The sequence below is a fragment of the Lepidothrix coronata genome, unplaced genomic scaffold, assembly GCF_001604755.1.
Source record: "Lepidothrix coronata isolate B3197 unplaced genomic scaffold, Lepidothrix_coronata-1.0 Scaffold177, whole genome shotgun sequence".
NCBI lineage: Eukaryota > Metazoa > Chordata > Aves > Passeriformes > Pipridae > Lepidothrix > Lepidothrix coronata.
Window position 1 is genome coordinate 1,723,075 of NW_016690357.1, and position 11,965 is coordinate 1,735,039.

At 38.3% G+C, this 11,965-nt stretch overlaps 1 protein-coding gene across 3 annotated transcripts in view; it reads right to left on the reverse strand.

Annotated features, from left to right (window-relative positions):
• Window positions 1-8,186, reverse strand: part of ETV1 (ETS variant 1) — a 65,587-nt gene extending 57,401 nt beyond the window's left edge. For 2 of the 3 annotated variants that reach the window (XM_017830354.1, XM_017830352.1), the window contains exons 1-4: window positions 7,997-8,186; window positions 7,334-7,467; window positions 6,457-6,544; window positions 4,642-4,689 (exon numbers count right to left, since the gene is read on the reverse strand). In XM_017830354.1, coding sequence (XP_017685843.1) covers window positions 4,642-4,689; window positions 6,457-6,544; window positions 7,334-7,378 — 181 coding nt within the window. In that variant the 5' untranslated portion in view covers window positions 7,379-7,467; window positions 7,997-8,186. Of the gene's footprint in view, window positions 1-4,124; window positions 4,267-4,641; window positions 4,692-6,456; window positions 6,545-7,333; window positions 7,468-7,996 lie in introns of those variants that run through there. The other variant, XM_017830355.1, reaches the window with a different exon arrangement.
• Window positions 8,187-11,965: the final 3,779 nt, after the last annotated feature.

Here is an 11,965-nt window from a genome sequence, read left to right on the forward strand (position 1 = left end):
CTATGCCTTTGAAAATTATTATTTTGAGTAAAAGTTATTTACTTTTCCAGCAAACAAGAAAAACATTACTACTTTCAAACTATTACTTCTTGCAGACTTAAGACTTGTAGATTTTTGGTGGATTTACTTCTTTGGGTTTTTGTTGGTTTTTTTTTTTAAATAATAGCCCCTTCCCTCCCATTTTGCCTAATTTAACTCTTCTCCTTTTTTGCACAGATATTTAAGATCACAAGTTATGAGTATTAGAAAACTAAATCTGTCAGATCACTAGAATCCACTAAAAAAAAAAAAAAGAAAAAAGAAGACATTCTCTGTACTATAAACTAAAAGTCTTTTCACTGCTTTTAAGAGTGTTTGTCCTCATTAGACAGATTTCAGCCATGAAGATATTATCATTTTTTTACTATTATTACTACTATAAAAATTGATAAAAGTAGATAATTCTTGAATATGGCGACATAGAATTTGCCTTACACTCCGTAAATTTTACAACTTTTTGGGAGAAAAAAATCTAGTTAGCCGGATTAAACAAAGCCACTCTAACTAGAGTACTATTTGAAGATCTAGTACTTTTATTAAAAACAATCCTTTAAGAACTAGAAGCTACTTACTTTCATACCTCCTCATTTAAGAAATAAACTACAAGCCAACGCTTGCTTAGACATCACTGCGACACTGGTGGGACCTTCAGGTTAGGAAAGCAGAGGGCAGAAATTTCTTTTCTAAAGTTCATGCCGAAGTTGGGTGCTAATTTTTTGAGAAAAATTACTTACTTTCAGATACTAAAAACTGGGTTCTGAATACTAGTAGCTTGTAGAAGCCAACCACTCAATGTAGCTGAGCCACAGTAGAGTCATGAACCCGTCACCTGTAGCTATTATTTCAAACCACTTTCTGTTCACTTAATATTTTGGGTTTTTTTCCAAATCACTCAAAGAGCATTGTATTTTATTTTTCAGTATATTACCATCTGAGAAGCTTCTTATCTATTGCTCTAAGAAGTAGATCTAGTACATATATTATTTGTGTTTGCTTGGGATGCCTTTTATGTATTTTTAACGAGCTGTAGGAGAAATTAGTATCTGAGTAATTTTAAATAAAAATCTGGGTTTTGGTAATCTATTATTCCCCAAAAACAAATGCTCTCCCCATAGAAAGGAGACACTCACTCACTAAGAATTTGTTCTCTCTTCATTTTATTCCACAGTAAGAAGTAAGAGCTACCATGATAACATTAGATTAATATTTGAACCATTTCTTTCAAAGCACTGAACAATTGTTATCTGTCAGAACCAGTCTGATTCCAAATATATAGAATTAATAAAGTCATTTTACAGCACTATCATGACAAAAAGTTGCCACTAAGTTATTTAAATATAAAAGAAAAGATACCTGAATAATATTTGTCTTAGTTAGCAATAGGTAACTTTAACTATTTCAAGGTTGAGCACTGACGAAATTATTAAAGGCTTCCCATTTTCAATTTCTGGCATCAGAAAACAGTTATACTCTATCTTCTGTCTTGCATAACAATTGACACAAGGGAACCTTATTCGGAGTAAGTTTTACATCGAAATAATTTAGATTCTTTCTTACATATATAATACTGCACAGAGTAAGAACCAAAACTCATTTCCATAAAAATCTAGTATGCAGCTAGTGGAATACATTTGTAAGCTTTCTGTAAGTAGTATTCAGCTTGTTAATTATGTAGTAATAAAATATTAAAGAGGTTACTGAATTGTTTACATTTGGATTAATTCTTTAATACATGTGAACCACTCACCATTTCCAACAGGAAAAGAATACATTTCTGTTTATTTGTTTACCACCAACTTGTCACAGGTGACACTAACTGTAAAAATCTCCAGGTAAAAATGTATGATGTGGTAAGGATAGCTCAAGGAAGAGCAAACAAAAAAAATTCTCCAGCGTTATATTTGTGTGTCATAAAATGCAACTCACTTTCTTCTCCTAACTAATAAGTAGATTTTTGACCTGGTTACTCCCCAGTGGGGATCTGAACTCGTGGGAGAAACCTGGTCAGCTGCCACTGCTTTTCTTAAAAAGGGTCAAGATGTTTTAAAATTTCATGGTCATTTCCCTGGCTCCAGAGCTTCATGAAAAGAAATATGTAAACACTACTGATGCTGCCAAATTGGCAGACTTCTAGCCTATAAAGGTCCAGAAGAACATAAATGGACACATCTAGCAATGGGTAAACAAGTCTGATTTCAAAATCTGTTTCCTGGCTAAGCTCATCCATGTAGACATTTGAGCACAGCTACAATATCCTCAAACACTAGTACATTATAAAGACTACTGAAAGTTGTTTAGGGTGGGGGTTTTTTTATTAAAACTTTGGGATCAAGTTAACAGCTCAATACTTGATGCTCTCAACTTTTTATTTCAGTTTTACTTTAGCCCGTAGGAAAGCTGTGCAAAGTTTGTGTTTTATGAAACAGTTAAAACCACGGCTTGGCCCGAAACACAGGGATTTCTTAAAGTATTTCTAGGACACTGGAAAACCTGTAATATTTAGCTATAACATACTATAGATAAATAACATTATTTAGCTTTATTATCCTCTGCTAGGCAAAAAATCAACTTTTTTTTTCATTTCTTAAATATTTACTGGATCATTTTATTTACCTTTAAGAAGGTTCCTCAACCTAGCTGACACAGGACTAGACACCTTTCTCTCTCAGAACCAATCTAAATTTATTCAGTGAAATACACTCTGACAAAGAGGTAAAAATGCTCTCGAACAATTCATTCTAATCAAAAAGAAGCAATGCTTCTAGAGTAAAAATTGCAATTATATTAATATATATGTATCTACAGAAATCATTAGTTTTAAATTCTGTATTATTTTTAAATTTCCATTATTATCTGCACATGCATTATGAATATGCCTGTATTTTTCTAACTTATGATCAAAGAATATAATTTTTTCAGAAACAAAACCATCCATGCCAATGAAAAAATCAAAGTTAACTTCTCCAAATAAAAATAGTATCTTTTGAGTAGTATTTTAACATAATTCTAGCTTGCTAGAATGAATGAGATAATACCACATAAAGAGTTCCTTAGGAAAATTACCACAGGGAGACAGCTACAGTTGTATCTGTTCATTATACTACAAAAATTATCTTAGTACAGGACATCCTGTTTTCAATTATTAGGAAAGAATCATGTTAATTCATAAAAATATATCCTCTGTTCCATTAATTTAAGGAGGGCTTTCTGATTATATACAGAATAACCATATACTAAAAATAATGCTATGAGAATAAAAATGTCATCAAAATAAACAATACCCCACAACTTACTTATAGCTAAAGAACTTGACTAACTATATATAAAGCTGTTAAAACAGAATCAGTATGTAGGCAAGTAGTCATCAGCAATATTTCCCCCTTTCTATGTAAACCAACAGCAAACATTTCACCTCAACATCCCTCCTTTCAAAAAAAAAAAAACCCAACAAAACCAGAACATCTCTTCTATAAACAGTTGTGCACAGTCCTGTACATGATAAAAATTAAACATATGTGAATACTCACATTCATTTGAATTGGGACAAATTTAGAGAGATTTTTTTAACTTTCATCAAATTCATGTCTTTTTCAGATGCAGAAGTTTACATATAAATGTCGACCAGAAATATTAAGAACAGGCAATGCACAAAAATCTTGATGCTTGATATAAACAGTATTGTAAATATCGAAGTAAAAAAAATCAGAAAATATTGCTGAAAAGAACAAATAGATTTCAACTAGCACAAAGCTATCTTGCAACTTGTTAAAGTTCTCTTAATGCAGCAGCACATTTTTGTTATTGTTAAATGAATCTCTCAGCAACTACTCTAAATTCAGATTTGTACATTATTGTTCTTAAACATTCTCTCTTCATTAGAATGTGCTGTGCAAGATTATTTGAAATACTAAAAGAACATGCATGTGTAAAACACACCAATGTTAGTTTTCTAATCACCCAGTACACAATCTCACAACTACAAATACGAAGACAAAAATCACATGCAAAATAGGTAAAGGTTTCTAGGAAAAAAAAAAAAAAGAGAAAATAAAGAAAAAGGTACTGTTTAAGTACTTCATACACACCTAATGTTCTGTGTTGTGAACAAGGTGGAAAGAAGACACTTGCACTTAAATCTTGAAGCATCCCGTCCCGATGAACCCAGAGAAACTAATTTCTGCCATCAGAAAAGTACTCCACCAGAACACCAAATAATTATATGTGCTGCTGAAAAGGAAACAGCAAGCCCAGTTCTGGCTGTATGTAGTCTCTCGAGGTACAATAATATAAACCTGATCAATTGCAATTAAAATCTGAACAGAGGCTTAGAACTTGAAGTCTTGGTGCATTAGTTCTTGCCAAAAGCAGATGTGATTGTGAGCTGGAAGCAATTTCTCCTGGTAATTTGTGATGACACTGGGTAGAGCAGCCCCAGAGTCCCCAAAGACAAACTCATCAGAGGCTCTAATGTATGCATGACACATGAGGTGGCTCTTTTAGAGCTCAATTAATTGGGCTGAACATTAAGACAGCAAGTTCAGGACTTTTTTTTTCCCCTCCAGAATTGTTTTTCCTCTTTTTAAAAGCAGTTTTTTCCCTTACCTTCAGCAAGCCATGTCTCCTGTAATTGGCTGAGATCTTGAAAGAGTTCTGCAAAAACATAAAGACACAGATAAAAGACTCATACCTTTAATCTTTTCATAAGATTAAAATATGTTCAAAAATATATTTTTCCCTAAGAACAATATACATGCATCCTATTTTGGCAGTCAAATGTATAGACAAAGTAGGTATTTTGGGGCATCGGTTAATGATTTTTCTATACCTATAAATAAAAAAAACCAGGCACTTACTGTATTGTCAACTCTTGAAATAATAACTAGAACCTTAACGAAGCTCTGTAGTATAAAAGGCTCACTCAGCAATACATAGAAAAGTTAAAAATTATAATCTTTCTTACAGGTGAGCTATTTCTCCTTATACAATTCAGGCCTCCTCCTGCAATATCTGCCCCAGATAAAGCTTACTCAGACTTCAGAAGTTCTGCCTGAGCAATAATTGAGTATTTTTAATAGTAGGGTCATATCTATCATATAAAGATTCTGAAGCCACAACCTGAGATGCAGCAACAGCAAACAGAAATGGGAAATCTTTTGTACTTCCCCTTATGTTTTACTTCATATGACAAGAAAATCACCACTATTTCCTCTATGCTGTACTCACTGTACTTCTTTAAAGTTAAAACCACTTTCTTCATAGACTTGAGTTTTGTAGCAGTTTATCTTCTTTTGCAATTCACTGAAATCAGTTGCTTACAATGGGTGTAAACCAGAGCAGCATTCGGCTTACTTGGAAACCTCAGAAACTCAGTTATGAAAATTCTGTTTACTAAGACTAAGTAGGATATTTGAACTAACAAATGGTTTATTTTTAATTTACTGTATTTTGAGAGAGACTTCCTCTCTTATGAATGCTGACAGATAACTATTTACATAAACTTAAATGACAGAGGCTATTCATTTATCCTGTGGACTGATACCTCACGTTCACATTGGGAAATGACTTAACTGAAAATCAGAAAGTTGCTTTCCTTTCAATCTACTTTCCCAGGCAAGTAGGGATTTTGAAAAGTTTATCAATGTGTCCTGAACCTGATAAGATTTATATAGGGGTAAGTTATAGGCTCCTACATGCCTTCCTGTATGTCTCACGTACTCACAGGGGTGTAGGTGTAGCACATATACAGACCTGGTAACCTAAAGAAGTGTTAACAGCTATTACTAGCCCATAGTCCTCAAGCTACAAACATGAGTGACTACTGATGGGACTAAGTTATAAATTTTTGGCCCTACAAAACTTTCTCAATTCTAGGCTTCAGTAACCGAAATTCCCTGGATTTTTAACCCTATTAGTGTTGTACAACAACAGAAACAGCCCAGCAGACACCAGAAGCCTGACCCCTAGCTCTACAGCAAGCTAGAATGAAAATCAACAGTCTCCACATCCACATTCTCTCACTCCTGCTACCACCAGTGAAGACATACCAGTGAAAAGGATGTTAAAAGACAGGAGGAATGAAAAAAGCCTTAAATCTCAAGAGGTCTGATGGTGAAAAAGCCAGGTGCCATGACTTGTGTCAGAGGCTGCGAAGTCTTGGCCTCAGTGCACGACACCTGTGTGCCACATGTGCACAAAACCCAACAGGGTAAGTCAAGCAAAGAGTATCAACTTTATCAATTTGCTGTCTTTGCCAGTTTGTTTTGCAGTAATAAAGGCAGTTTTCTTGTCCAGTTTATTCAGATTGATCTACATATATTTATCTCAAAAATAAATAAATAAATAGCTCTCAAAAAGCTTCTCTGCATTAGTAAGAAAGGGAGAAGGGGGGAGGGAAGAGGGGGAATGACAAGCCCTCACCTTCTGAGTCATGAGCCAGGTCTCTGTTAATGAATTTTCTTTTCCTGACATTTGTCGGTCTCTCATTACAGTTTCTCCCACGCGGATTCTATAAACAGGAAAGATCAGTTACTTTAGAAATTGAAGGTTTGGGTTTTGGTTGGTTTGGTGTGGGGTTTTTTTAATTTAATCAAGGATACTCAAAGTTGGCATAAATTCTTTACATTTTCAAACAGGGAAATGATTGTCTTGCAGCTTTAAATTTCTAACAAAAGATATTGCTGAGCACCCTAACATCCTCCAAAAGAGTCCTGTGGCCAAATGCAAAACATTTTTATCTATCTATGTAGACATCTATTTGTACAGATACACATATAATGTGCTCAAGCAGCAACACAATACCAATCGTGTATTTTTAGCATCTAAAGTATACAAACCTACACAATAGCCCATAAATCCCTTCTGAGTAAGCTATGCAGAAGAACCCAGATATGAAATTAAAATAGACTGCTTTGTTTTCCTGTGTTACTTATAAAATTGTTTGCAAAGTCCTGAAAGAAAATAAAAGGAGAAAAAAAAAGGTTAATGTTTGCCTCAACTTCATTCTTCTGAACGTTGCAGGCAAACACAGCCAGAAACTTTGAATGCAGCTGCTGCTGCTCTCTCCTCTCATCCGCTAATCATGTGCATGATTTTTTAATCATCCCAAAACTGTCTTTAAAAGAACACGATGCTTTATTGCAATAACTAAGAAGATAGGCTCATCTTGCAGGCAAAGCTCCCAGATGAAGAGTCGCCCCTACAGCGGTAACAAAGCAGAGACTGTGTCTGTAAAACTCCCCCACAGAAATAAGTCGGAGTCAAGTTTATAAACACCAACTTTGAACTGATCACTCACATTGGTGACCACGTAAGGCACTTGCTGGTCATAAAATCCATCCATTCTGCAGCTCTTCCACGACTCTTAGCTCTGTGTTTTATTTACTGGGCATTTGATCTGGAGATTTCCTCGGGATCTGGACTCCAATAAGCCTAGAGGGGAATACAAGATGGCTTTTAGATTTAAAAAAAAAAAAAAAAAAAAAAAAAAAAAAAAAGGCAGCAGCATGAATGAACTGCTTGCATTTGCATAGCTAATTAACCTCAAAGAGTCCCATTCATAAAAACAACCCTCCCTTCTCTGCCTTCACCTGGGTTACGCGCTCCTGCCAGCGAAACGCGGAGCAAAAGAACTGCGAGGCGGCGGCGAGCGGGGCGAGGGGCAGGGGTTTATTTACACTGCCCGCCGTGCCCGCGGGCGATCCGCGCCACCGGCAGCCCCCGCGCTGGCGAACGTGTGCTCAACTCGTAATGGCGAACGCGGGGCTCGCCGCGCACCTCGCGGCGGCGGCGCCCGGCAGCTGCAGCCACGCACACACACACACAGACACACACACACCACACACGCCCCCCCCCGCCCCACGCACCCAGCCACCTTCTCCCCCAGGATCGCTCCCGCAGCCCGCGGCCGCCGCGCAGTCCTGCGGGGCGGGCGGGCAAAGTTGCGGGGGGAAGAACCCACCTGAAGGCCACGCGCGGCGATCGGTTGCAAAAAAATTCCCTCCAAATTTAATAAAAACATTAATTATTCCCCGGCACTTCCCCCTTGGAAGCCGCGAGCGCCACTGACAGAGCTCAATCCCGTGGTTTTTCCTCTCCTCCTCCTCCAGGGGCCCCCGAGCCGCGCCGGCGGATCCCCGCCGCCCATTGGCTCCCCGCGCCCCCCGCCGGATCGCCGGATCGCCGCGCGCCCGCCCGCCCCGGCCCCGGCCCCGGCCCCGCCGCCCCCGGCCCGGCCCCGCCAGCGCCGGGGGCCAGGCTCCGCGCTCCCCTCTGACCCTCCGCCGGCGGCGGGGGAAGGGCTCGGAAGTCCACACTCGGATGCCCGGCGGTGTCTTGGGATCCTGCCGCGGGAACACCGTGTCCCCCACACACCCCCGCGTGGCAAGGCAACCTCCTCCATTCACAAAAAATTTATTTTAAAAAAGTTTCGCTTCTCTGACTCTGCTAAGCGAAGCACACCCCCCACGCACACGCGCGCCCTTTCTGATGGCAGAGCTGCCCCGCAAAGTGCTGCGGGCGCCCGGCGGTGAGGAGGAGGTGAGCGCGGCCACAGAGACTTCGCAGCGCTCTGCCCGGACCTGGTGGCACCCCCGGGCTCGTGGTTGTTCTGGGTTTGCTTTTTTGTTGGGGGTTTTTGGTTAGCGGGTTTTGTTTTGTTCTGGGATTTTTTTTGTTTTGTTTTGGTTTTGGGGGGGTTGTTTGTTTGTTTTGTTTTGTTTTGCGGGTTCTTTGGTTTCTTTTTTAGTTGAATCGTAGAAAGCAATTTCTATTTCCACTAGGATGACATAATTTCTAGGTTTTGTGGACAGAATGTGGTAGCACCCAGACACAGTCTGGGGGACTTTTAGGTGCAGTGATGCCAGGACCTACCCAGCTCAGGATTTCTGAGGACTTCTCTAAGAAACTGTTCTTTGGACAGAGTGGCTGTTGGCTGTGTCCAAAATCTCTCCCCTTTCTGAACTGCCAAAATGCACCAAACAGATTGTGTGGTTTCATAAGAGCTACATTTGTCCTCTCTTTGAGTAGTGAATTCCAGGTATCACAGGAATCAGGTGGTAAATTCAGGTATTCATGAGGCTGTCTTGCTGTGAGATACAACGTTTCAGATTTCTATGATCTGATATAGTTCAGCAATTAACAAGTAGAGCCTCAAGTGATCAAGTCCTAGTTCACTCTCAGCACTTTCTGAGGACTCTCTTTATAGCTAAGGGTACAAAGGCAACTAAAGAAACCTGCTTTTGTATGATTCGCCTGTGGTGGTTATATACAGTTACTTCCTCTGTATTAATTTGTTTTGAAAATTGCAGTTGTTTCATTATACTCTATTCTAGAGCATATTACTTTCTGCCACAATGTTTTGATTCTCCTCCTTTCTGCTTTCACTATTCATACTCACTTGACACTTGTGCTGTCCAGCCAAGGAAGAGGGAAGCACAATGTCCTCACTACTTCTATGTTTCCAATACTGCTTTTTCAGGGAAAATGTCCACCACCAGCAGCTTGTTTTCTGTGTTCTTTTTCCTTCTGATTTCAAACACCCATCCTAGCACACCTGTAATTACAAGAGAGTAACGATATTCTAAACATTGTATAAATGTATGATTTTATTGTGTTCTTGGCCAAGCATCTGAGTTGCTGTTCCCGTAAGCCACTTTTGTGATAAAATAGAAAAATTAAATTCTACCAAATACTCCAGTATAAATGATGTTTGCTGGATAATCATAGAATGGTTTGAGTTGGAAGGGTTGTTAAAGATCATGCAGTTCCACCCCCCCGCCATGGGCATCTCTCACTAGATCCGGTTACTCAAAGCTGCATCCAACCTGGCCTTGAACACTGCCAGGAATGGGGCATCCATAAGTTCTCTAATGAGACCATGATTTTCTTACTTATACCCATATCCATACTAGAGCAGCTGCTGAGCTTGTGGGAACACTGTGGCTGCAGATATTACCCCTCCAGTTGTCCATCCCACCCCACTGGATGGATGTCTGAGCCACCCATCAACCAGCTCCCAAAGCACTAGACTTTACCACATATTCTTCTAAACCAAAATCGGTGGTTTCTTATCTTCAACAGTGCACTAAAAATTGTTGGTGTGTTAGTCAGACAAGCCGATTTAACCAATGTCAACTGAAGTTTCCAGTTACCTCAGAGCCATCACATATTAGGTGTCACCTGTGAAATTTGCACTGCTGGATCCCATCTTGCACTTCCCTACACCACAACCTGCACCTCACAAAGTCTGGCACAGCACAGTGGCCACCTTCCAGCACACCCCCCCCTCCATGTGCACAGGTTTGGCATCCTGCTTTACGGAGCTGTAGGAGGTCTGGGTTGAGCTATAACTCTAAGAGAAGCTGTACAATAAATGCGTCCTGGCAGGAGAAACACTCTAATGCTTGCTGTTTCTCTTCATGCCACACATCTCTTCCCTGTCACACATGCCAGGGAGGAAAGGAAGAGTAAAGCTATTTTGAAGCCCCCTTTGTCCTCATCTTTATTCATCCACTCTGCTGAGTGATACTCAGGAAAACTTCATTAACTATTAAGAGGAAGATGCTGTAGATGAAGTTCTGTGTGCTGAATGCAGTGTTGTACCATCACCAATCATAGCTGTCTTATATGTAAACTGGTGGGGCCATAGTAATTATTGTGTAATTTCGCATGTTTGTTCGAAATTCTTACCCTTAGTTAATTTTTTTAAATAAAAGCTGTATGTTTTAATTACTCTTTTTAGAAAGCAGTACTCTTAAATATCTTCTTATTAAAAAAAATAATCCTTTTAGAAAATGAAAAATTAACCTCAGAATCACTTTAATTTTTAGTTGAAAAGACGAAACAGTTTTTTACCAGATCGAGGATATTCTGAAAAAAATGTGCTGAATTTATTTTACTATAAAAACTCGCTTTAAAAAATCAACTTTTCTAATGATACTGCTTTATAAGCAAGTTACTTGTTTCCTTTTAAAAACAGACATGTTCAACTGTACTATAAAGCTTCACTATATATCGAAAATTATATAATATTTCCATTGCTTAATGGCAATATACACTTCACACACTTTTCTAAAAGAGGACAATGAAATATGTATTTCTTGCTCAATTTCACACATTGTGGAACTACAGATAATTGCTGTAACATAAAACATAAAGTAAATCCAGACGGAGCAAAGAGAAGATTTGATAAACACTGTTTTTTCCTAGAAAATGTGAGAAAATTTAACCATGTTTCCAAATAAAGAAATAAACCATTATAATCCAGTATGATAAAATCTAAGTTCAGTATGAAAAAAAGGAATAAAAAATAAAGAATATGAACTGACTTGATAATAAGACAGAGAAATACATTCAAAAATAGTTTATGCTGAAAAAATAAACCTTTTGAACACCTTCCTAAAATTATGCTTATACCAAAGAAAATCTTTCAGAGAAAGGATAGTCACAATTGAAACATAATAGCTAGGTAAATTTCAAAACAACATTAAGTTAAAAAAATCATACTTGTTTCTCTGAAATTGTTTAGCTTTTCCATCCTTCCAGGCATTTCCCCAGAAAACTTTGATCTACTTATGGACCTGATAGACAACAAAAGATATGCCCTCCATCCAAACAACTGTTGAGCAGCAACTTTTAAAACATAGTCTATAGCAGACTCAATGAAGTAACAACATAGTAGGTGGCTGACTACAGCAAATCCATGAAAACCTGATGAGATTTCTCTCTGGTAAATTAACCCTTGACCACATTTTAACCTCCTGATGCTGACTCTTTCAGCAGGTTAACAGTGCTTGTTTTATCATGATGCTAGTGGCATACAACAAAGTAGTATATAACAGCAAAATTAAAAAGAAAAAAAAAGAAATTGATAGGGCAGATACTTGCCCAACAGCGTGGCTTTTTCTAAAGCCTGTGATTCAAATGCAGC